Source organism: Apteryx rowi, unplaced genomic scaffold (assembly GCF_003343035.1).
Source record: "Apteryx rowi isolate R43461 unplaced genomic scaffold, aptRow1 scaffold_88, whole genome shotgun sequence".
Taxonomy (NCBI): domain Eukaryota; kingdom Metazoa; phylum Chordata; class Aves; order Apterygiformes; family Apterygidae; genus Apteryx; species Apteryx rowi.
The window spans coordinates 374,529-400,516 of record NW_020451182.1 but is presented as its reverse complement, the minus strand read 5'-3'; the positions used below and the strand labels follow the sequence as shown (position 1 = coordinate 400,516).

The 25,988-nt window shown below is 48.0% G+C and overlaps 1 protein-coding gene across 1 annotated transcript in view; it reads left to right on the top strand.

The window, feature by feature from the left end:
• VSX2 (visual system homeobox 2) overlaps positions 1-25,988 on the top strand; it is a 26,943-nt gene extending 955 nt beyond the window's left edge. Inside the window, exons 2-5 of the mRNA XM_026090830.1 lie at positions 514-845; positions 3,647-3,770; positions 24,011-24,191; positions 25,614-25,988. Coding sequence (XP_025946615.1) covers positions 514-845; positions 3,647-3,770; positions 24,011-24,191; positions 25,614-25,942 — 966 coding nt within the window. The 3' untranslated portion in view covers positions 25,943-25,988. The remainder of the gene's footprint in view (positions 1-513; positions 846-3,646; positions 3,771-24,010; positions 24,192-25,613) is intronic.

Here is a 25,988-nt window from a genome sequence, read left to right as displayed (position 1 = left end):
CGGGGCAGGTGCCGGGCCGGAGCGGGCCAGGAGCGGGCCGGGGCTCGGGGCCAGCGCCGGCCGCCGCGGGGGCACAGCGGCTCGCATCGAAATGCAGGTCCCGGCCCCGGCCCCCGGCTGCTCCTTCGGGGCAAAGGCAGCGCCGCCGGATCCCTCACACCCTTCGGCGCGGTCACCCCCGGGGACGCGTGGCGGTCGCGGACAGGCACCAGCTGTTCCTGGGGTATTTGTTTTTCCTGGTGGCTCCATAAACCTTTCTTTTCTTTTTTCTTTTTTTTCTTTTTTTCCCCCGCTCCGGTATTTTTCCGGAGAAGTCCGGGATCCGCGGGCTGGGACAGGAGGCAGCGGGTGCCTCGTCCCGGGGAGGGGGCTGCAGCTCCATCATTTTGGAATGGTTTTGTTGAAATTGCTGGTCTTTGCCTTGAAGCGGCACGACAACAGCAGCCCAACAAACGACTCCGGTGGAGATGGGGCAGAGCGAGAGCCCGGCCCGGGCTCGAGCCCTCCCCACAGGGGCAGATCGCCCTGGGCCGCTCGGCGGGCCGGGACCGGGCCACGCCGCGCCGATCCGGGCTGGAGAGAGCGGCCGGCGGCGGCACCGGCCGCGGCGCGGTGGCAACGAAACCCGCGCCCCGAGGCGAAGGAGAGAGCGGAGCCGCCGGGCCGGAGGCGGCCGCGGGCCCGAGACGGGCCGGCCCGGCCAGCGGGGCCCCGGCGGGGAGGGAGCCCCAGCCCACGGCTGCTGCCTTTCTCTCCGCAGATTCCGAGGATGTCTCCTCGAGCGACCGAAAAATGTCCAAATCGTCCCTAAACCAGAGCAAGAAACGAAAGAAGAGGCGACACAGGTAAGAGAGGGGCCGCCGCCCCGCCGGCGCCCGCCGCCCCCTTCGCCAGCACCGGCACCGCCGAGCCCCGCGGCCGGACCGCTGCCCGGTGCCCGGTCTGCGCTCGCCGCCCGCGCCGGGGCGGGCTGGCCGCGCACCCCCTCCCGGCACCCGGCTCAGGGGGACCCGGCGCCCCTGCGGCTTCTCCCCGCGCTCGGTCCTTTTTCCTTCCTCCTCGGTCAAAATAAATCGGATTTGGGACGTGACTATAAGTAGCAAGGGAACCGGCCACAGGTGTCATTTTATTTTATTTTTCTGGCTGCAGATCCAGGTATCCCGAGCCTCACAACTGAGCCGCTAGCGAACATTTGCGCTGGACGCAGACCGCCAGTGTTCGGGGGGGGCAAAAAATAATCAACCTCTCCCAAACGAAAGCAGTTAAATAATCAAGTGTCCCCTGCCCTGCATTATAGCAATCTTAATATCAGCTATCGGCAAGGGACAATTTCTACCGATGATTTAAATATTTTATTACTTATAAATAAAAGTTTCGGCAATGGATTAAATAATTGGGAAACAGACGCAGCCTGCAGAGAAGCTGAAGAAGGCTTGTGAATTGCTTAAGGAAAAGATCCACTTTGGGAGATACTAAGAGGATTTGGTTTTCCCTCGGGAATAGTCTGGGTAATATACTTTGCCTGACTTCTCCCGTTAAAATGCAGTTCAATTGCCTGCGCTTTATAAACAGAAACGAAAAATACCGTGCCGGGTTCTGGCATTGCTGTGGCCGGAGAGTCAGGACAAAGGACGGCCAGACACCATCCACCATGGGTGATTTAGCAATAATTAAATCAATCCTGCCACGATGCAGGAAGGGTGGATTAAAAGATGCCCCAGTGAAAGCTTAGCAGGATGCAGGGTGGAAGGAGACGGACTATCCCAGGAGACGTCCTGTTATTCATGCAACAGGAGGCTTGGTCTGGGGAGCTTGTCCCAGTCCAGGAGTCCCTCCCGAGGCAAATGTTCCCAGTTCGGTTGGTCTGCAAATATGTACGAGTAAATATGGACTCTTTTTTTTTTCCTTTGTGGACTGGACTGGGCTCAGGGCTGGGAGAAACTCAGCAGGGACTGGTGTGAAGGTCACAATTTAGATGGGAGAGAGGAAATATCATTTAGATTTTTTTTATTTTTCAGTTTTAGGCAGCAAAAAACCTGTAACATTTAGCCGTAGTTTTGTTTTCTGTAATAAATGGTTGAGAGAGCTAGTTTTATTGAGAGTGGGGATGACAGGCCAAGAGTCTGCAAATATCTGGAGGATGTAAACATCAGAAGGGAGAGTGTATTGTGTACTGCAAAAGGGACAGATAGGGTACCTAAAAAGGGAAAACTTAAGCTGAACATCAGGAAAAACCCTCCTGTCAGTGAGCATTGCTGAGCTTTGGAGCTCTTGCCAGAAGAAGGTGGGAGTAGATGCTTAAAATCTAAACTAGATAAAATTTGGAATAATGTACCTTGTGATCCCAGAGAGAAAATGCATGAGCTAAGGCACCTCTGCAATTCCTAGAGTTCACAGATTTGTCAGAGCTGAAGGAAAACTGTCTGAAAAGAGAATGGATTTAAGAATGATTTTAAATAAGGATCTGATGGSGAGCAGATCCCTTGCATTTGCATGCTCCTTTTGTTAGTAACATGATCGATCTGGTAGAATTCGTTATATTTTGAATAGCAGAGGATATTTTTGAGAATTTCTATTCACCCTAGCTGGAATCCTATGCCTTTTTTGAAATTCTGATTTATTTCAGAAAGACTTTTTCCTCTTTYCTACCCTCTTCTGAGAGCTACATGTTTCTTAGTTTGATAATATATTTATACATGTAGTCTGAACAAAGGCTGTAGTTTTTATTTTTTTAACCATTGGATTGGTGTTGTCTTTTTTTAATTGTGTTTTGCATACCAGGGGCTTTGAGGGTGGGAGATTTAATACTCGGGAGAGTGGAAGTGGTCTGAGACCTCTCCTCCATCCCCTGGAGATGGGCTTTCATCCATCTTGGCTTTCCAGCTGCTGATTTTTCAATTTGGCTGTCCTGAGCTGAGACCTGGCTGTGTAGCGGCAGGTTGGGCTGCTGTCCATGCAGGGCTGGCTGGGAGGATTTCTAGAGGATAACGGGGTAATGTAAACTGGCAGAGAGCAGCTAATGGGATATCGGGGAGGGAGCAGCCCCTGGGGTCTGGTTGTAGGGGCTACACTTGAGGGAAATGACTGGCTAAAGGTGGTAGGGAGCAGAGTGGATAAAACCTGTGGAGTATTGAGCTGAGGAGCAGGGCTTCAGGGAGGGCTGCTTTGCTTTGCTTGTGAAGAGGCTACCGACCAGCAGCTGGGGAAGGGATGGACACTTCTCCAGAGGGGGTGCTGACAGCAGACTATTTTATCTCAGCGTGATGATCAAAGGGTTAAGAAACCCTTGGATACAGGACAGGGTGGGTGGGGGTGGTTCACCAGGTGAGGGATGTGGGAGGGTGAGGGAAAGTGGTAGCTGTCAGGGGTGAGAGGTAGTGGGAATGGTCTCCACAAGGAAGTCCCTGAAAGGGAAGGTGAATTGTGACTGTGCAAAGTGCAGTCTTCTGGCATTTTCTCGTTCTCCTTTCACCCCAGGACCTGACTTTTTGTGCATAGAAATACAGGAGACAGATGTGTGTGGGGGGGAAAGGCTATGTGTTACCAGGTTACCCAGGTTTCTTTTGCTTTTGTGTCCTTTTTCACTCTTTGTCACCTTTAGTTCTTCCTCTTATGTTTTTTGATCAAAGAGTTTTACTCCCCTCAGGACAATCTTCACATCCTACCAACTGGAGGAGCTGGAAAAGGCCTTCAATGAGGCCCACTATCCTGACGTGTATGCTAGAGAGATGTTGGCCATGAAAACAGAGTTGCCAGAAGACAGGATACAGGTAATCATATCTCTTGGACCTTCTTATCCTGCCCCTCTCAGCCATGTTCATCCCCTCCTGAAGGAAAGATAGCAGCATGGGAAGGATCACATCTCTGAATAAATCTCCACAGGTGATCCTGTTCTAAATGCAGAGGTAGCCAGATCAGCTGTTCTTTGCAGATTTGTATTTGGTGTTTGTATGTTGACATGTGATGTGTTGTAATGGCAACTTGGTGTGTGTGTGTGTGTGCAGGGTTGCACTGTGTCTTTTGGTGGGAGAAAGTACTGTACTGACTGTAAACTTCCAGAGCAGCTGCCACAAGGTCTATAGGGTAACCTACATATTATATCATGGGTGAAACAGGAAAATAGATACCTGAGGAAAATCTGGCAACAGAGGGAATCCTACATCATCAAAGGAACTTGTGTGCAAAGAAGGACTCTGCAGAGTCTCAAGGCCTTAGTGGTATAGTCAAGAGAGCTGCATGGAGACCAGGTTTGGAGGGAGGTTGGGGAGGGAAAGAGCTCATCTCCATTCCTTTGGGCACAGGACGATGCTTAGGGATGAATTGGGCAGCTAGTACYGTTGTGGGTAGGATGACTGCAGTGTGGGAATGATACCTGAGTCCCAATAAGGTGTTTGCACCATCTCTGTACATTCACTGCCTTTGCATCTTCAAATAGCAACTAACTTCCCTGAAAGTCTCTCGGGCTTTTCTTAATTTTTAGTGTTTGGGGTTTTAATTGCATGCTAGTCCCTTTGCACCACTGTGAGGCTGTGTGAAATATCACCATTGTGTGGTGAATCCTTCAGTGATAAGGAATGGCCCAAGCATACCTGTGCCAGCACCAGCCTTTGGCATGCACAGCAGATAGTGTGCAAGAAATCATTATAGCCTGGAAAGCTGGAGAAGACTAAGGCTGCTACAGATAGTGGGGAGGCAGGGTGAACTTGGACAGAAAATGCAAAGCTCACAAGGGTGGACTGCAGCAGCTTCTGCTGCCTCCCTCCTCCCCATACCCTGCTCTCCCAGGGTTGCTGTACAAGGCACAGGAATGTAGTAGCCAAGTTTTGGATCCATTTTTACTGATGCAGGTGATGTTCCTTTGCTGGCTGGGATTAAACTAGTCTGTTCTGCACACTGGCATTGGCTGCCTCTGTGACTGGTACAAAGCAGCTTCTACAAGAGATGCTGACCTGAGAGCTGAGTGGTTTGGGGAGGGTCTTGGCTTTCCTGGTTCCCTCTGTTTTCTCAGGCCCTTCTCACCCATGCCAAATACCCTCTGATCTGTTCCTTCAGCCTTTTCTCTTTCTTTGCTAAAGAGATACCCTCAAGGGAGCAGCATCCAAGGCTATGGGAAGTAGCACAGAGGGTACTTAGCAAGGTAACACTGATGCTGGCATGGAGGCATGACCCAGGGCTAGGGTGATTCTCCCCAGCAAATCAGCAGCCCTTTTTCCCCCTCAGTCCTGAGCATGTCTCCTTAATTCCCCTCATTCTTGCACTCAATGAAGAGCGCTGTGTTTATAAAAGCAAGTTGTGCTTCTCATCCAGTTGTGCTGTCAGACTCTTGCTGACCTAGCAGACTTGCAGATATCCTGTGTGCTGATGGGGTTTCCAGCAGTCTTCAGAAACAATAAATTGGCCCATTGCCTGAAATCTTAACTGGTGGCTTAGGACTGTGCTCTGAGCTATGAGCCCTGATGCTTTGCCTCTACAGAGTGAGTTGGATGGAGGGTCRCATCTCCACTTGTGACTCTGTAGGACACCAGATCAAGGGGGAAGAGACCTGCTGGGAGTTTATATGATGCTGGGGGTGGAAGGAAGGTCCTTTGATTTCCCATAAAGGGCCTTTTCAGGTAGAGATTTGTCTAGTGACACAGTAGATATTGAACTGCAGAGCTACCATTTCTCCTGTGGCAGGGTCATACAAAAGAGTCCTGAGCATCACTGATGGRGGAGAAATGTTAGTTTCAACAGCCCTCTCCAAGGAGTTAGCACTTGATTGTCCCTTATCACATATTCTATCAAGTTTTCCTTGTCCATACCTCTTTTGTGTCGCAAGCCATGGCAAGATGATTCCTGAGCTTGACCATGCTTCTTGATATTTTGCGTCATGTTCCTTTTTAACTTAGCTCCCTTTGTATGAGTCTAAAACTTTTCCCTTGTTATGATGTTTACACTCTTTAAATAAATCTAGGCTGTTCACCTGTTTTCTTCTCCCAGCTGTCACTTTTGGCTTTCATCATTGCTTAAGTAAGCTGTAAAGATCATTTCTGAAATCATTCCTCATAAATCACACTCTGGTCTCTTAATCATGTGGTTCTTCTGTGAAACACATTCAGTTTGCCAGTTTTCCTGGTAAAGAGGGACCAAAAACCTTTTGCTGCACACCAGATGTGTTTGCACCGGTTCAGCTGGGCTTCTGATTCCTTGCAGGAGCAGCCCCAAATTAGCACTGGTCTATTTTGCTTTCATATCTGTTTGTCTAGTGATAGTTCAGTCACTTCAAGCCTTTTTTAGACAGATCTGCTCCTCAGGCTTTTTTCTTCAGTGTCCTGGGTTTCAAACAACACTTTACTAACTTTGGCTAGCAAGCATAATAACAGCCCTACAAGATCAGACAGTGGTGAGTGGTGGATGTTACAGAAGAGTAAGAGACCAGGGCAAATACCTAGTGATACTTGCTGAATACTTTGACAGCTTTCAGGGATTTTGAACACATGTAAATATCTTAACATCCTCTGGCAAGGAGTTCCACAGCAGAACTACATGTGTGAAGCAAATCTTTATTTTGAATCTATTAGCATCATTTAATGCCTCATACTACTCCTTTGGAAGAGATAGCTGGCAATTAATTTTTATTCACTTCTTCATAATACTTATAATTTCATACCCTCTTAATTTATTTTTTGCATGCGTTTCTAACTGCTCAAGGGAGCTCTATATTTTGGCATTTTCATTGTGTTTGCAGTTTCTCCCATCTTTCAATGTTGTTCTCCCCCCTCGTGTAGGTCATTAATGAAAGTGTTTTCTAAGGTTGTTCTGAACATCATGTGCTGTGGGTTCTTGAAGCATTTCATGTGGGTTCACAAAGGAGCCTCACCTACCACTGATAACTACCCCTTATTTTCATTCATGGAATTATTTCTCAGGAGGTAATAGTCAAAGAAAGCAAATCACTTATGGAATTCAATATGAAAGTAAAATTCAAAGAGCGCAGTTGAGAGAATGGTATATAGGAACTGCTTGCATATAAAACCTTCAGCAGAACACTGCAAATAGCCATCAGAGGCCAAGAAAGTTACTTGTTTGAGAGAACATTGAATTCAGGAAAAATATTCAAATCCTTCATTTAATGAGAAGATGAATATGTATTTTTTTCAAGGCAGCACACTTTCTTATTTCCTCCTTTATTGAGCTGGCTGCTCTTAGAAGTAACATGAGCATCCTCCCATTGGGCAACATGGGAAAAAATTAATTTTTCTAATAAGACACTTTTCACAAGTCAGATCAGACGTCACTGACTATTTTGCAAATACTTGAAAAAGACTACATTCATCAACGTATTTAAAATAACATTCAGAAGAGTTGAAGTGCTGCTATTAAAATAAACCCAGACTATTCTGGGATTCCAAATCTAGATGGATGGCCTCAGGCTGACAAGAATTCTGATACTCAACTTAAATCAGTGTTTTTCTCGTAACAGTCTCTTAAATGTATTGTGTGGATTTAGATAAGTTGCTCTTATTGAACTTATTAATATGTGACATTTCTAAAATTTAACCCCCACTATATAAAATATTAYAATTCAGTAACTGTTTGATTTGGGATTATTGAAATGCTTGGTATGTTTGACATTATGGTATGTCTCTTACTAATTAAACGAATTTATCAGACGAGTATTTCCAAAAAATAAGATCCTGATGGCCATTGTGGGGACACTAGATTTATCTCTTAAGGGATAATCAATTACAAAAAWGGAATAAAGTGCTAAAATCTGGCAGTTATTGTTGCTAAATGATTATATGGTGCTTGCATAGCTCACATAAGAGAAAAACACTAAAGATGTTTGTCCCATGGGCTTCTAACACAGTTTAAGGACTGAGGATCTTCTGTGCATCCAGCAGGCTTTATCACATAGCAAAAAGACAATTTTGGAAGTTCAACTAAAGACAACAGAGCAGCTAAAATTGTAATTGAAAATGCATTGTTTTGGTTGCTGTTAGAGTAGCACATTTCAGTATCACCATGTATGGGGAACAGGGATGGAAGAATCAGGAGAGGTATTTATTTGGAAGGAAACATTTATACCAAGAGTATTTTTCCAGAAAGAGGCTTAGCTTGGTTCAGCTTTGCAAAAATGTTCTATATTTAGAGGCTGCAAGTTGGAAAGAGCTGAAGGACCTGTCTTGTGCTGAGTAGGAGCTCAGGGATGAACCCATGGAGTTCTCTCAAGAGACTTGATGGAAAGTGTGAAGGGAAATTTTGCTTCGTGCAACTTCAGCAGCCCTGGCTTGCTCTCACTCCCAGCAGCTTTTCCTGCTTGCTGCAGAGCATTGCTGCAGGTGCTGCTGGAGTGTTAGGATCTGGTGTCTCCCTCCTACCCTGCTTCAGGAGGAGAGCTGTGCCATGTGCCAGCCCATGAGCTTTGGACTGGTCTGGCTTTCACCCATCTCTAGCTCCTAGTTGGCACTGGAACTGTATTGAGGTGCTGCAGTGGTCACCAGCATCTCTTCTGTCCAGCTGTAATATTTTAAGGCAAAACTCTTGGATCTATGACCCTGATAAAGAGGATCCTGGCTACTGGGGCTGGACGTGCTGATTAAAAAATAGATTATTTTTGCAAAGCAATGAATTTTAGTCCTAATCCCACAGTGTAAGTGTTGAGCAGGGATGTCTGCTCCATGCACTCACTGGCCTTTCCTGAATCTATGCCTGGAATGGCTGTCAAGGGATTTCTTAGTGCAATGGAAAACAGTGTTGCTGTTGACTTTTCTAAGGTTATGAGATTCCAGCTTGTCACTGTAACTCTCAGTAGGTGAGGATCTGCTATTCTTGCTAAATCTTAGGATGACTCTCTCTTTCTGAGGAGAGAAAGTGGCCAGAATGAGACATGCTTCATCTGGGTTCCTACCCATATCTCTATACAGCAGATTCATGGCAGATTATGTARCTGGAAGTAAATTACCAGGGTTATTAGGATGGTTGGAGGTAGATTACCAAGGTGATGGAAACACTGAAAGGGTTACTGCTGTGTGAGCCAGCCATTTCAACAGGCTTTCTCTTAAACATCAAGTAGTAAAACCCTGCAAGAAGTTAATCATGAAATAGGCTGGATACCTTCTCTTCCAATAATTCCTGATCACTGGGGCAAGCCATGACAGTGTGATACCAGAAAAGTGTCATTAACTTCCCCTATGCTTTTAAAAATGTAGAAAGTGTACAAGTGAGAGTAATAAAACTAATCAAACTTACTGGCTTGGTGAGAATATTATGATGAGTGTTCCTCATGGCGTATGGTGCTTCTCTGCCTCCATGTCTTTAATTGGTATGTGAGGAGTTCATCCACTTTGCTGCCTCCTCAATAACATGCTTGTTTAGTTGATCTAAATTCATATTCATATCCATTTTTCAATTAAGAGTTGTTTAATTTGGCCCTTTCTGTAATGGAGTGTTTTATTACCCTTTGTCTATGGCCCGTTTTCAGTCCATGTGCTACAACTTTGTTTTGGAGTTAATTACCACAGCAGCAATCAGAGGGGCTGGGTGATGGGAGAGCGCAGGAGCCTGTGCAAGCTCTTCCCAAAGGATTACCATCTGAAAAGTATTACACTGCATGCATTTGGGCAGAGGAAAAATGAGGCAGTAGATGAGGGGAAAATGGAGGCTCTGGAACATCTCTTCAGCTAACTATGAAATGGGAACTTTTCTGCCTTCCCTGGACCATGTATATAACCTGCCCAGCTTGTGGGATTTTCCCTGGTAGAACTGGGGCTGTAGATGCAGTTTAAAAGGCATTTCTTTGTGCAGAGGTGGAGCTCTAGAAGTATGAATATTTTGCACACTCAGGTACCACTTTATCCCTCTGTGTTCACTCACTGAGTTCCTTCAGCCACAGGGCAATTTTCTAAATAGGACAGAAGATCAAATAACAACTTTGTTTGTCCTTGTCTTCTATTCTTTTTCCTGTAAGATGTTTATGGCTGTCCCAATGTAAGGGACTGTGGTTTTGGTCTCCTCCTCCACAGTAGCAGGAGTGAAATGGGGCTTTGCAGTGACTACTCCTTCCTTGTTTTGCCCATGGTTTGGAGAGACTGTCACTGAGGGTCAGGTACCCACAGGCGTTGGGGCACTCAGCTCCCCATGAGTGGAACAGCAGCCAGGCAAAAAATATGCTGTAGCTTGTTGCTGTGAAGCACCTTGGCAGGGACTTTCCCCACTGCAGCCAAGAGGAGAATGAGGGATGACTCTGCAGAGTTAACGACAGCCTGTGACAACTCAGGTTCTCCTCTCTGTATTAATCTTTCTGTTTTCTTAACAACAGTAGTTTAAGGATAACACTTTTTGGAGTTAGCTTAGGCATTGTGGTTGCTCAACCATTTAAACTCTCCTGGAAAGTCTACCCTAAATCTCTGTGCTGGGAACACTTGCATTCACTCCTGCTGTTAATGTAGAACCTTCTTTTCTCTTTCCTCTGATACCTCTGCAGTTTTTCTCAACTGATTTTTTTAAAAAATAATTGAGCAGCCCAGCAAGTTCAATAGTTAATTCCCCTCCAGCCCTAGGATGCTTGGCAGAGGGACCTGCTGATGGTTGTGTGTTAAGATTTTCCTTTAATGGCCCTTTATTATAAAGTTTTCCTCCTTTCCTGGCTTTGAATACAGATTTTTTTAACAGTTCAATAACACAGGCACTTTAGAGACATGGTTAATTTACTCTTCCCTTTATTTCTTAATGGGACTATTTTTCTCTATAGTGCTTATCTTTTACCCTGGTAGGTCTCAACAAGCTCTTCTGATTCTTCTCTGGCAGTACAAACCTGCTCTTCCTTTTCACTGTCCTTTTTGTGGGTATTCTGTGAAAGTGGTTTTGCACAGGCCTGTGCATAAACACAGAAATCATACTGCCATCTTCCTCATGCACCAAGCTGTTGAGAAGTCTTGTTCTCAGCACACATACAAATGGCCCTGATCTCCCCAGAGGTGAGGCTGGAAAGGGCCTCTATGGAGGAGAAATCAGGAACCGAGATGAAGGACAAACTGTTGCTACAATATCCTACAACAAAGGTGGCTTCCAGAGACCACCTTGACCAGAGGCTGTGAGAAAACATCAGGAACTCCTCTGTCTACTCAGAGCAGCATTGCCCTGGGAGCAGCAGGAGCCATTTAGTTTGGAGACATGTAGTTTAGGGCCTGCTGGATGTGAAAAGTGCAGTTTGATCTCAGTTTGATCTCAGCTTCCCATTTCAGTGGGTTTCTATTAGACTCACAGCTGTATGAACATAGGCAGAGCTGGTACTTTGGCTGCTAATTATTAGAGCTCTGAGCTGCAGTTTTCTCTCCAAATTCATACCAAAGGCATGCAAGTGAAGCATGGCTTATACCTGGTCATGTTCCTGTGACTAATACAAGGGCCTATGGTGAGTGTGTTGCGCATTAATAAGCATAGTGAGGTGGGGAATAATATACCCTCTCCATGCTCTAGAAATAACCAGCTGACTGACTTCTGCCTGGCTGTTGGAGCTGACTTGCTACAATTCGGACAAGCACCAGCTTGGGATGGGCTTAGCATGTACCCATGCTGCTCAGCCAGACCAGCATCACTGGGCTGTCCACCCACGCCTCTGGGAAGCTCTGGCTCATCTGCAGCTGCAGGGTCGGCAGAGTATGCTACTGGGGGCAATATCTTCTCATCARTGCTACCATTGCCTAAGGGCACTGCCTGGTTCACCCAGAGGGAGGCTTGTTTGGGAATACTCATGTATGCAGTGTTTTTGATTGGGAAACAGGCCCTTGGAAGGACCAAAATGACCTGACTATTTAGATGTATGGGATGATTATCTGTGCCCATCACTGGTCTTAGCCAGATGTGTCAGTGGTGTCTGTTCCAAGATAACTTGTTTTATGTCCTGTAGGTGTTTCTGATATCTCTAGGTCCCTGTATATGTTTGGCCTCACTGCCATGCTTCTAATTGAGTGTCCTGCATGACTGTCATTTATTAGTTGAGTGGATCAGCTCATTGAGTTTATATTATGGCCCTGACTGAGATCAAGGCTTTACTGGCTAAGTGTATAACTAAAAGAAAGTCCCTGCCTGGGAGATTTTAGATGAGGTGGACAAAGCTGGTATATGGGCATATGTGGGAATGTCCTGGTGAGCTTGTCCTAGTGTGGTGAGCATCTGTAAACCTCCTTGGAGCAGCAGGCCTCCCCCTGCTGCAGTGGAAAGGAGGCTGTGTTTTGACAGTTTTGTGGATCACACGATTAGCTGAGCTGTGTGCTAGCCAGAGCTGACAGTGTTGGCTTGAGACCTAGGTGGCATGGCAGCACTGAGTGCACAGGGGATGTGGAGGCAGAAAGAAAGGTTCCTCATCCTGTGTGTGTGTGGGGTGAGTCTTCTGCAGCTGTAAGGTGTCACATGAAAAATCCTGGAGTTTTGAGTTACAAAGAGAAGGTTAAGGGTAGACAGAGCTAAGGCACAAGGGTGAGGAAGAGGTAGAGCCAGGAGCAGACACATGGTAGGCATAGAGCTCTGAAGGGTTTCCATAGTGCAGCCACAGTATTTGCCTGTCCTGGCTGTTCTGGCCTGCTCTTGGGCTCTGGTGGTCCTCCCCCTTCCCTAGAAGGTGTTGCTAAGGTTGGGTGCTTAGAGATCTCCTATTGTCTGAAGCAAGGAATTGCAAACACCATCCTTGCTATGTACCTTCCTAAAGGAGGTGACCAACAGTTCACAAGATGATCAGGTGCAGGGGAAGCTCTACAACTTTTTAGCTGGTGATTTCAACACAGAAAAATTTCTAGTAGACTTTTGTATTTGTGTGTGCACACATGTACATACAACACAATGGAGGCTTAAGAGAACACCACTGTAGAAAATAAGAACAGTGTAAGTTTGTTCATCATCAAGATAAAATGAACAAGATGAAAGTGTTTAACTGTTACATGTTGGAAAACAGAAGAATGACTATTACCTATAAAGGATTGCAGCTTTCTCCTGTACACCCCTTTTGGTGCTCAATCCAAGTTACTGCATGGAAATTTACTATGATATGTTGCGAYTTACTGCAACATGCTATGACTTATTACAACGCTTAACAAGTTTCCAAAGGTATTTTTTACCTATCCCCAAGCTCTCAAGGATGGGCTTAAACCTTGCGTCAGGAAATGGCGGGCACCACATAGTGCTGCAGAGACTGTCTCTTGCTGATCCACAGCCTTTGGTTCCTGCAGTCTTTCTGGAGAATGGCAGAGCACACCTTTGCTCCTTACTCTGTGTGTACTGATAAAAGAAGCGTCAACATGCAGCTCCTTCTGGTATGCAAGGGGCAGCGCAAGAGAGCAGGCAATGTTCCACAGCTTCTGATGAGGAAGGAAGTCTGATTTTCCCCAAGTTCTGGTTTTGGTTCCCACTGAAAGTTGTCATAGAGGGGAATGTGCCATTTCTCCTCTGACAGCCCTGCCTGGCTCTAAAACGAAGGTGATAACACGATGTGTACCCCTTGTGACCTCTCAGCAGTTAAGGTTCATGGAGCACACTGCATATGGCTATTTATAAAGACCTGTGCTAAGGTTTCCCCTGTGCTGGAGGAGCTGCACAGGAGTTTCAGAATGGGAACATGAGGCAACATGAAATTACGCAGACAGGATTTCAGTTTGGCTAGTGGAGGCCAGGCTTACCCTTGGCAGCGCGAGTACCCATAGGATAGATGTTCTGTGCAGTATCACCCTTAGCGTTAGTGACAAATGTCTCCCTGGGTTTGTGGGGACTAGGACAAGGTGTGCATCCCTGACAGCTTTCCTGCATCTGTTGTACACCTACCACCCTCCTACTTTTCCTGTTTTTCCAATAGCATCTTAGGAAAAGAGGTATTTGAGCATTTAGCCATCATGTCCAGACATCTGGCAGCCTGTATGGAGCAGTAGCTCCACCTAAGCTGTCGGTCAGCTGGGAATCTGAAAATCATGGCATCATGATCTGACCACGATGAAGCCAATGTCTCAGGGATGCATTTGCTGTACAGATCAGGTGTGTGCTGAACCACTGAACTCACTATATGTACAATGCACATCGTGTGCACACTTATTTCTCTTTGCGGAAGACAGGAGCTCTGCACCTGATGATAGTTTTCTGCTTTTTGAAGGTCACATGCAAGGAAGTGTGAGAAAATGTGTTGCCACATGATGTAGTAAGGCCAGGTGAAAAACATGACTTACCAAGGGCATATAGTTTAAAACATGATTCTTGGCTCTTTCCCTCCCCTTATTTTCTTTGACTCACTTCTGTCATGCCTCCGCCGTTCGTTCAGGATGTATCTCTGTTGCTTTGTGTCTACCTTGCTGTGAAGACAAATCACCATGAAGCCTGAAAAGTGACAAGCCTGTTGGTCAGTCTGGCTCCCAGTGAATCCCAGCATAGAGAGCAGCACTTGCAGAGTGCACATCTCCTCTGGAGAGACACATTAGATGTGCTCCAGTCTGTGTGGCATCTTTGCTGCCTCTCAGGAAACAGGGTCAGAGGCAGCCAAAACACAGAGCTCCAGCCCCTCTTTGTGTGCTGGTGGCTCCCTCCAGTGCCACTTTTACCCCTACTTCAAGTTCACTCTGAAGGCCTGTGCAGGCAGCACATGCCACAAGGGATTGGTGGAGGCTGGAAAGAGCAGGATTAGRGTCACAGTGATGGGAAGTGGCACTGGGGTCTGTAGGCAGTGTGAGATTTTTACAGCTTTGGCTGCAAGAGTCAGATGCAGTACAACCTGTAGCCATATTCAGCCCACTTAGTGCTTTTAAGATCTAGATTCAGAGGCAAGCCTGGCCTGTAAGATGTGTGGCATGGGAATGCCGTAAGTTCTTGCTAGGTGCCATACTGAGCCTGTGTTGATTGAGTACCCTGTAAGCTAGTTTAGCTTAGAGGAGACCCAAGCTTGGATCAAGAAATCATGTCTGTGTTCAAGAGGGAAGAGTACTGTCTCCTGGATCATTTAAGCATGCCTGTTTGATCTGTTAGCTGAGTGCCTGGAGCAGTGAGGGATTCATTCTATCTTGTTTTTCAAAGGGTAAAGCCAAAACAACTGCTGGTAGGACCAGCTGCCATCCCCTCTGAACAAGTATCACCTCTGCTTTTCTAGGACTGATCTTAAACAAGCTGTTTCCTTTCTCTCTTCTAAACTGCATCAGATCGCAAGGGACATCTGTACTTCTTGAGCAAGGGTGCTAGCATTAGTGCTGGCAGCATGCTGTAGCTGCTCAGAGCCTCAGGCATGAGAGCATTGGCACAGAACCTGGCAGGACAGTGCAGGCAAGAGTCCCCTGTGTGCTGGTGCAGCCCACCTGCTTCTTCCCTCTAGAGTTGGTCAAGGAAGAGAGATCAAAATAACCTTTGCTTAGTCTACCTAGCCATATCTCCAGAGATGGGATAATAGCACACACCATCCATGTAAAGAAAAATATTAGGAAACTCAAGGGCACATCTGTTGCCCTTGATACTACCACATCTAAATTTCTCTCTGGAACCACCATTGTCTCTATGCTGCTTGATGACCTGATACCAACCTGGAAAGGATCTTAAAACACTGCTAGAAGGAGGAAAGACAGCATGTATTTTCTCCTGGAACAGTCTTGGTCAGTAATCCAGAAGAGGAGCAGGCCAGTAGCTGGTCAGACCATGAGTATCAAGTGCCAGTCTTGAAAAAGGAGAAGACTGGGATAGCGTTAGAGTTGCTGATGAATTCCCCACTTACCCTCCCCAAGGTATGTGGCTGTGGGGCAGAGACGACCACAGCTATTACAAAGAAGAGCTTTTGTTGTGCAATGTACAGGAATTACTCTTTCTAATGTGAGCTCAGGAAGCTCTTTACTAGCTTTTCGGCAAGCAACAGGGATGATGAGTCCTGTGATCAGCCATGCAGGCCATGTGCAACCTTTACTGTTCTCATTTAACTTCATATCTGTTTTACACCAGCCATAGAAAGTGATGTCACCATAAACACTGCCAATAATTTTGACATTACATTTGAAAAGACAGCGGTGAACTGTTTCCAGGTTTACAGAAGTGGTGCAGCCTCCGCTAGCAACCTGGGGACAGAAAGTTTTCAAGCCAGGCCAGACTGCTCCCTCCTGGGCACTTCAGGGTGGCCCAGCACCTGGCTGGAAGCACACACTGGCCTGGGGTGATCACTATGGGGAAGGGATTCGGGGAGGCCCCAGGCCACCCCAGTCAGATCTTATGCTGTTGTGGCGATTCAGTATACAGTCATGGGGCCCGTGAGCGTGGATGGAGAGATGCGCAGAGGAAGACAATCTTTTCTTTGCAGTGCTTATGTTCTTAAATTTAACCCAGCTAGGGCTGCTGACCCCACTGATACGAGGGTAAGGGCATCACTGTCTTTTCAGCGAGGTTTCCATTTTGATTATTCTCATGGTAGGGGCTTGACATGGAAAGGAAGGAGGTAGAAAGGGATGTGTATAGTCATCAGGAAGTACAGCATGCTGAGATGGCAATGGGGCCCCTGGGTGTGGAGGTGAAAAGGGGGAGCTCTGAGCTGGTACACGACTGGACTCAGTGATGGGATCTGAACAGGGAAGTGACAGGTGTATGGCTGGAGACTGCACAAGTGTGAAGAACTCGCACTGAGAAACCCTGAGATGGCATACAGTGAGGTGACAGGATTAGTCCAGGGCAGGCTGGTGGGGAAAGGAACATCAGAAAGTACAGAGCGCTAGTGAGGATGTCTGCATGTTTTCCATGGCAGTAAATACCAGGGAGGGAAGAGATCTTTGGATGAATATGAGTAGTTCAGCATCTCCACAGTTCAGCCTGAGATGGCTGGATCCCTCAGGGAAGAGCAAGGCGCTGGATGGACAAGAACATGTTGGATCAGAGACCAGTCAGCACCATGATGTCAGTGGGACCATGACAGCAGATTATCACCCGAGGCAATGTCACAGGGGAAGTCCAGAAAGCTCCGAGGCTCCTGGTTAGGATGGGCAGTGATTCTCTGCTGTGTTCTCACTTGAAGAGCTCAGTGTCAGAAAGGGCTTCCTTTGCAGGATTTGTGCAGAGCAATAGCTCGGCTCCCCTGAGAAAGCAACCTAATGTTTGAGCCACAGGTACTATCAGAGAGCAAAGAGGCCTGGAAGAAAATGGCTGCTAGTCCATGTGCAGGGGAGACCGTCTGGGCATTGCTGGTGGGGGAACTCTTGGGATTTTTGTCCCTTTCCCTAGTTTTTGGTTTGCCAACAGCCCTGTGTACCTGCTTACCTGCTCCCTGTGACGTGGCAAATATACGTGCTGGCAGGGCAGAGTGCTGGCGTGCGTGCATGCATGTGTGTGTATATGTGCATTTGCTTGTGGCCATCTAGTGGACRTTTTAGCATGCACCGGCTCGGTCTGTGACCATCCCTGTGCTCCATAAAGCAGTGCTCATTGACTGAAAGACCTCTGTTGAAATACTGTGTCAAAGGTGGTTTGTGAGATTTGATGAAGCAAAAATTCACCATTATCAAGCCTAGAATTTTTCTTTAATGGATGGGGAATGCTTGGGTGTGTGGTATAAAACTTTAACTAGAAAGACAAAAAAATGGCCACTGCTAGCTCTCTTGTCTGTGTTCCTCAGCTTGGAAAGTAGGGGCCAAGGAAATTTAACAACCTAAAAAAACCCTTAAAATATCCCATTGCTAATTCAGGTTCCCAGATCACAGCTATCATCAGGGAGACTTCTCTCTTTAGCAGACCATGTTTCAGGAGTTGATTAGGTAAACAAACTAATTAATATGATGAATGTAGATAACAAGGGCAAACTGAGTCTCACATCCCTTTGCAAAATGAGAGATTCCTCCTAATACAATTTGCTCTTCTACACCACCAATAATAATATGAAGTGTCAATTAGGGAGCGTGTGATGTTCAGCTCTGAACAAATGATAGGGATTTTGTTGATGGTTAGATCCCCTTTGAGCAAGGTGTTATGTGACCACCCTACATTTGCCTGTTTCATGCTGAAAGCGTGTTTTACAAAGCAATGGGTCTTGGTTTTTCAGCTTTGATATGCCTAGAGGACCAAAAACAGTGAATGTGAAAGAGACTGTAGGTACTGTGGGGTGCAGAGGCTTACCTGAACTTGCAGCACACACTGTGAAGTGAGCTTTGTCTTGTCCTACCGATGGTGCATTGCAGGGGTCGAGCAGCCTTGTTAATGTGTGCTGTGGCTGCTGCCCCCCTCAGCTGGGGAGAGTCACAGCCCCAGATCCAGCCCTTCCTGTGCCTAGGGCAGCACTTGTGGTGCCTCAGGAGCAACCCAGGAGAGGGGCTTTGGGCTGCTAAAGAGCAGGAGTGCACATACAGGCAGAATCCAGATACCAGCATGTTCTGCTGCAAGGAAAATGCTAAATTTGTGACAGAGTCACAGAAAAGGGCTTTGAGCACACATGGAAACAGCTGTACTGCTGATAGCAATCAGCAGAGATGCATTTCATGAGCATTAAGCATTGCAAATACCATGCTACCTCACAGAAATATACCCCTTTCCTGCCTAGTTAAGGAAAGCCAGTGAGCAGGGCCAGATCCTCTTTTAAAGAGACCAGCTAGGTCTTGCTGAGGCAAGTCAGGCTCCTTCAAGTGTGGAGTGGCCATCGCCTTCATCTGATATGCAAGATCTCAGCTACTACTGCCCTGTTCCCTCTTTCCTGCCCTTGGGAAAGGGTAAGAAGAAGGTGGTTTTAGCCAATATGGGATGGCTGAATTTCTCCAACGTGTGGGCTACCAGCAGATGGGATCAACAACCCATATTGCTGTTACCCAGAGACAGCTCAGAAAAAAAGAGCAAAAAGAAAAATCTGACATGTGGCTGAGCTGAGCAGAGAAAGAAGCTATAACTGACCACAAATTGGGTGAAGACGGTATACTCCTGGAAATCTCCAGTAGTGACTGTCTACTCACAGCTGAGTGTCTGAACCAGAGGAAATGTCTGCCCGTGTCCATGACTGATTTGCCCTGTGCTCAGGTGTGCACAGCTCCCTGGTGTCTGTCATCTCTCTCTGTTTGGGCCCACCTGGGCTGTGAACATGAGGCACTCCATCAAGTGACAGACAAGGACACAGCCTGGGAGTGGCAGTCAGAGCATAATAAGCCATGGAGCAAGTAAAAGTGATTGTTATGCAGCAACCAGTCCATGGACAGCAAGATGTCAGTGAGACTGTAACAGTCCAGAGAGGTGGGAGGTAGCTGGCAACCAGTGTGGCCCCCCAGCAAGAAGGGCAGCCTGAAGGTTACAGGGTCCCTTTCATTTAGGAAGATACAACAGGCACAGATGACACAGTAGTGCCACACAGCACAGAGGGGTTTGGTCTGTGCAATGTAGCCCTGACCACTGTCCGCTCAGGCCATAAACTTCGGGGCTACCTCAGGTGCCCTTGAATGCTCTGGGCCTTGGAGGAGTGGATCTACAGGCAAGCACTTAGCAGGTTGCTCTGCTCTTCAGGCTACTCCATTAGCTTCCTCTCCACCCTGTCAGCATCTTGTCTTTCCTACCATGCCCTGCTCAGCTCCACCCACCACTATCTCTTCCCAGACTCTCACTCTAGGCTCATCCCTTCCCTACAAAATCCTTCATCTCTTTTTCTTTGCACGTCCTTTCTTAATTCTTCAAGTACTTTGTACTCCCTCTTTCTTCTCTAAGTCACAGAATTCCCGTCCTTCTCCTCCTGCTTAAAACTAATGTCTTTTAAGAGGCTGGTTCTTGGATTTTCTGGTTGCTCTTCCTTGAAGAGCCAAAGGATAACAGGACAAATTTGTCCTCTTTACTCTGTTGGCCAGTTTTTCAGGACAGGTTTCTTGGAATAAGTGCCACATCTTTCACAGAGGGTGCTCATGTGATAATAAAAAGATGTAAATGATCTTAAGATGTAGCATGTTTGTCCAAAAGCCACCTCTGCCCATCAGATTGTGATAGCTTTGCAAAAACATCAGACATGCTTCAGTAACCACAGTCTGAAACTGATAACGGCTTGCAGCCACTGCTTGTGAAGTGTGGAAGTGCAAATACACAGTCTTTTCACTGTACATTGGGCTGTCCAATGGAGAACCAGATGAAAGCAAAACCTATATGGTAAGAAGCAAGGTGTGTGGTACATATCCATATAAATAAGCATTCTACAAAGTTGAGTTGACCCACATAATGGGAAGGGACAAGAACAAACATGGACAAACCTAAACATTGCTTGAAGCAGCCCAAATATTACAGAACAAGAGAAGCTGTAGAACAAACATCTCAAAGCAAAGACTACAGCAGCCAAGAAGACACAATATCAAAACTGCAAGTAAATGGAAGTGTAAGGGTGAAACCATCTCCAGTCAAGGAAAGAAAAGKGAGGTGCCTATAAATACCTTTATTTTCAGAAGTTGTGGCTGACATATCAACATAGCTGAAAATACCTCAGAATTACTAAAACTGTTGCACGATTCAGCTCAGAATCAAGGCAAAGGAAAATTTTGGTAACATGTCAAGAAATCTTTCTCAAGACTGAAGAAAGCAGTAACATCTTCTCCCAGAAGAAAGCCCCACTGATGGAACCATTTGAATGAGGGCAAAATCCTGAGAACAGGTCATAGGGAATAATTCTGCTGATCTGAAACAGTGTGGGAGTGGAAAGTGCCATCCTGGAGCTCTTCCACCATGCTGTTTGGGACAGGGGTTGTGGCAGAGATGCTGCATCAGTTTCTGATCCCATGAATGTTCAGGTTTCAACAGCATTGGTTTCAATGGACTTCATGCCTGAGATTAAGATATGGCTCCTGGTGTCAAAACAAGGCAGTCAACCCTCCTGATTTTCATTCTACTAGAAAATCTGGCATTTCAGTGCTTCCTTTTTCCATATCAAAACCAACAGGAAATTCACATCAAATCACAAAAAGTTATTTGGGAAATCTCAAAATGAGCTTACAAAGGTGTTGACGTCATTTTGATTTTCCCATTTGGTTTTATAGCATAGATTTTACATGTGTTACATGGACAAGGTTAAAATAAATCATTCAGAAGAAAGCTACAGATAATTTTCATTATACTTTTACTGGCCAAATGCAGTTTTTCTTTGCGATTGAATCGGCATTTTTGACAAAATTTTCCACTGGCTCTAGTCAAAATTGGGCTGCCAATGGACAAAGCTTGTGCTGTTTTCTGCATTTGCTTGACAGTGCTTTTGGGATGGGGAAGCTTGGTGGCAGCATGTCTAGTCACAGTGCTGGGAGGCCTCATTGACACCACAAATGCAGTGCGGGCAGAGGCCAGGGCAGCAGCAGGGCCGGGGCGAGCTAGGGCCAGGACCTGGGCCCTCAGGGTGGGCAGAGAGGACAGAAGGAGGGAGTACGAGGCACTGAGGAAGATGCTTGAGACATGAMGGCAGGAAGAAGGGAAAAGGGAGGGGTGATGAAAACAACAGTGAGGAGGCATTTGGGGTAAAAGGATTGTGAAGGGTTTAAAAAGTTATGTGCTTGGTACCTGCAGGGAAAACCTGTGCCTGGCTGAGATCCCAGGTGTGATAACTGGTGATAAATGCAGCTGCACAGAGGCAAGCTGTGCAAGCTGCTCTGGATACATGGAGCGATGTCATTTTAGCCCCAAACCAAGGAAGATCTGCAGACACTGTCCCTTGGAATTTCTCCCTGAGGCAAAGGGAAATAGAGGAGAGCTCTGCAGTGAGGGAAGTAACTGTACTGGTTTATCCAGGGCAAAATAGGAAAGACCCCTTTCCTGGGCCCAGTATGTCAAGCTGCCTTCTTGTAGCACAAAGGTGTCAGGGGTTTGCCACCCCTGCATGGTGGGTTAGACGAGACAAAAAAGGTTTGTGCTGCAGCTGGAGAGGGAATGATCCCAGCCCCCTCCAGCTYGGCCCATCTCATGCCAAGGCGGGGAGGAGCTCATGGCCTTGAGTGACRGACCCTGGCAGTGTGGCGCTGACAGGACGACGAGCAAACCCGCGCATTGTGCTTTGTGCTGTGTCTAGTTGGTGACATGGTCAGAGAGGGAGGCTGAGCTCTCCTGAGGGTCCTCGCTCAGATCTTAGTGGATTCACAGCTGACAGTGGCCCAAGAGTAACCTACCCACAGAATGAGAGAGTAAATCAGGTTGTTTTTCAGCATTCAGGGGAGATGGAGATGCTGGTGTGACATGTTTCACAATGCAGCCTGGCTGTAAAATCCCTCTGACATGCACAGTGTCTTCTGCTGGGAGAAGCTGGGATCACAGCAGCTGAGATCTAGGAAAGACCAAAGCTGGCAGCCTATTACCGGCCACCAGCAAACTGCCTGCCTGCCCTGCCCTCTACCTGCCCCCCTGCCACCAGGGCCTCCTGCCACAGAGGCTGCAGCAAGAGCAACTTGGATCKTCCCTAGCTAATGCCCCCATCTTTTCCCACCCTGCTGGCTTGGAAGGGCTGGATTTATTTTCCCACAGTTGGCTGTGTGCGCACACTATCCTTCCTGGCCCATCCTAGGAAATAGCTGAGGAAGCAAATCTGTCCCCATAAGGTATTGGATGCTGTGCAGTTCCCATAGAGGAGGTGAGCTCACCTTCCACTGCAAAGACAGCCGTGGCTGGGAGCAGGACCTTGCTCCATGCCAAGGTGTTGCTCTTGTGGTCCCCATGGCAGAGCTGGGGACCCCAGGCTGGTCCCAGCCCCCCAGTGCTCCCCACTGCAGCCTGGGCCCCACCATGGCTGTGGGCAGCAGAGGCAACAGAGGGTTAAGCTGTCAGCTCTGTAATGTTAAACAGGTGTCAAAGGCACCTCCATATATCTGCAGATTGAAATCAAATTCTTTGCAGTATAAAAAGATAAATTACCCAGGCGATTCCCGCCTCATCCCACTCATCAGGCCAGCGCCAGACGGCAAGCAATTTTTTTTTTTAATGTGCTAACGACCTAATCAAGCAATCAAGTCGGAGAAGATTGCGGAGTGACCCCGAGCATCCATCTGCCAGCGAGACCCCACCATTCATTTCCATTCTGCCGTGTACTTTCCGGGAAAGGGAGGGGAAAAAATAGAAGAAAAAAAAAACTAAACAAATTAACACCCAATTTTCTGTGAGTCTAATTAGTTAAATGAGGAGGTGTCTGGGGTGTCCACAGGGAGGGAGGGGCTGCCTCTCAGAAAGGGGACTGGTAACTCTGTGGCATTAATTAGCGCAGGTCAATGGCGTGATTCCCTGGGGACCAGCTGCTTTAATTTCCCGTGATATTTCAGTGCCTGAGGCCCATCGATTCAAACTGAAATTAACTTATTTTTCAATCAGGCCTGGGCTGCCCCTGGGGCTGACTCTTCCTTTGCCTCCTTCTGAATAGACCTCGAGCAATTTTTCATCTAAAGCTGATGCCTCTGCTCTGCGGGAAGGGAGGGAATAAGGGGAGGGAGGAGGGTGAGTGAGACAAGAGGAATGGAAATCAGAGAGTGAACACTAATAGATTTCTGCACGCACCCCCCCCCCCCCCACTGCCGCCTGCGTCTCTGCTCGCTGCCCCCCAGGTCACAGCTCAGAGATTATTCTGCCAATTTTCTGAGAAGATGAGGGGCTTTTCAAACTGGGAATTCAGGGTGAACTGCACAGATCAGCTCCCCCTTCTCCTGCCTTTCCCCTCTCTAGCGCATCCGCCCCCAGCCCAGCCCTCCCTGCAGGCACCGCTGCGCACAGCCCTGTTCCGCAGCTTAGACACCCAGTAAATAATGAAGGAAAATCTTAGGCACGAGAGCCAAAAGCCACTAGAAAGAGACACTGCAATGGGAAATTAATTATATCCTGCAGAGAGGGATGGGACCTGCTCTTACGCTTGGCCCTTGTCGCTCCTGCAAGGGAGGGGGGYGGGGGAGAGAAATGCACAGCAGCTGCTGTGTGGGGGCAGAAGGCCACCGCTGCTCTGGGGAGGAACATGCATGCGCCCACTTTCATCCCCCTGCACAAGCACACGTGCGTGGTGCCCAGGCTGTCCAGGGATGGGAACAACATGTCTCCCACCCCCATAACCCGCAGTGTCTGTTGTTGCCCGCCCCAGGTCTGGTTCCAGAACCGCCGGGCCAAGTGGCGGAAGAGGGAGAAGTGCTGGGGCAGGAGCAGTGTGATGGCGGAGTACGGCCTCTACGGTGCCATGGTGCGCCACTCCATCCCGCTGCCCGAGTCCATCCTCAAGTCTGCCAAGGATGGCATCATGGAGTCCTGCGCCCCTTGGCTCCTGGGTAAGAGAGCAGCCGCCTTCGTGGGGGCAGTGAGGGGGCTGGCACAACGGCGGGGGCACAGCAAAGAAACTTGAGTCATGCGGAAAACACTGAATGTGGGGAGGCAATTACTTGCACTCCCGTCCGCCCCGACATCCCTGAACAGGGACACAGCCTCTCAGCAGTAGGGTCTGACTGCTAGTCCCAGACACCTGCTAGTCCTTGGATCCTGACTTGTGGGAATGCATAAGCTGCTGGGACAAGTGAGGGATTATACAGCCCAGGTTCCTCCACCAAGGCTCTGGCTGGGGCAGGAATTAACTCCCACACTCAGCCTTCAGCTCCTGTGGTGTGAGTGTCCCCTGGGTGCAGTCCCAGAGCAGGCTCCTTCCCTTGCTCAAGGCAAGAGGTTGTCCAGGTCTAACTCCCCTGAGGGGCGCAGGTGACGCTGTGTGGGGTGTGGGGACCCACTGTCTTTGCACTTGTCCCAGGGTTGGATTCCCTTTTTTCTGGAGCAACACACTGTTCTCTCCTGCTGTCCTCAGCAGCTGAGGGTACTACATTTTTGCCTGGTTTTGCTTTATTTTCCAGGGGGGGTAGGGATGGTGTAGGCATGGAAGTAGCAGATACCCTATCACACTCCTGCTCTTTGCTTCCTGCGTTCTGATCTTTCAGGCTGATTCTGCCCCCAAACTAATTTCTGGCATCTTAAAATGCCTGTCCTGTCCTCTGTCTGCGTGACACGGAGAGAGATAGAGGGGTGGGTTGTGTGAGGAAGGAAGACATATGGGAATAGCAATGGGAGATCTCTGTCTGGTCCACTAGTGAGTCTGCCAGTTCCCTGCTCTCTGTCTGGCTCAAGCACCTGCACGGTTGTGCAAGATCCTCATCCTCTTTCATCGTGGTCCCATAGTTGGGTATGTTCCCATCTGACAGGACCCAGAGGCTCCCCAGTGTGATCCTGCTGTGACTCCCCTGTGCTGGCAACATCCCTGCCAATGTGTGGTGTCAGACCAGAGTGTGCTCATCCACTCTTAGCACTGGTCCTGTCAAGTGGAGATACATCTGCTCCTGGTTCTGGCCCATCCCCAGTAGGTTGCTGGGGCAGGTTCATCCCTCCAATTTGAGGTAGCCATGGCTGAGAGCAGGGTCCCCACTCAGCCCTGCCTGCCACCAGCATGGGGCCAGCTGGTGCTCCCACGCAGAGATGCCCCGCATGCGCGGTGCTGCAGACCCTCAGGTCAGGTTGTCCCCAGGAGAGAGCTGGCTGGGCTGCCCTCGCGCAGGGCTCGGAGCGACGGGCTCTCTGTGACTGCTGTTTGAAGCAAGGGTTTCTGCTTTTCCTTAATTCTGGCCTCTCTTTATCTTTGCTGTTTTCAGTTCAAGATGGCTTTCCCATGCCCAGGCGCTTTTCTAAACCCGAATACCAACAATTCTTTTTAGGGATGCACAAAAAATCTCTGGAGGCAGCGGCTGAGGCAGGAAGGAAGACGGAGGTGGAACGCCAGGCCCTGCCCAAGCTCGACAAGAGCGACAAGGAAGAGAGGGGCCCAGATCCTAAAACCACCATTTCCCAGGAGGAACTGAGAGAAAATAGCATTGCTGCCCTCAGGGCCAAAGCTCAGGAGCACAGCACCAAAGTCCTGGGGACCATTGCTGGGGACACCCCAGCCCTGGGCAGGAAGCCAGAGAAAGGGGAGGAGGCCGTGGCAGAGGACGAGAGACAGACAGAGAAATCAAACTCATCACAGAAGGAGGAGAAGCTGATGTAGGGGGGAAGAGATGACGGAAATCAGCCCCAAAAGACACTGTCTCCTC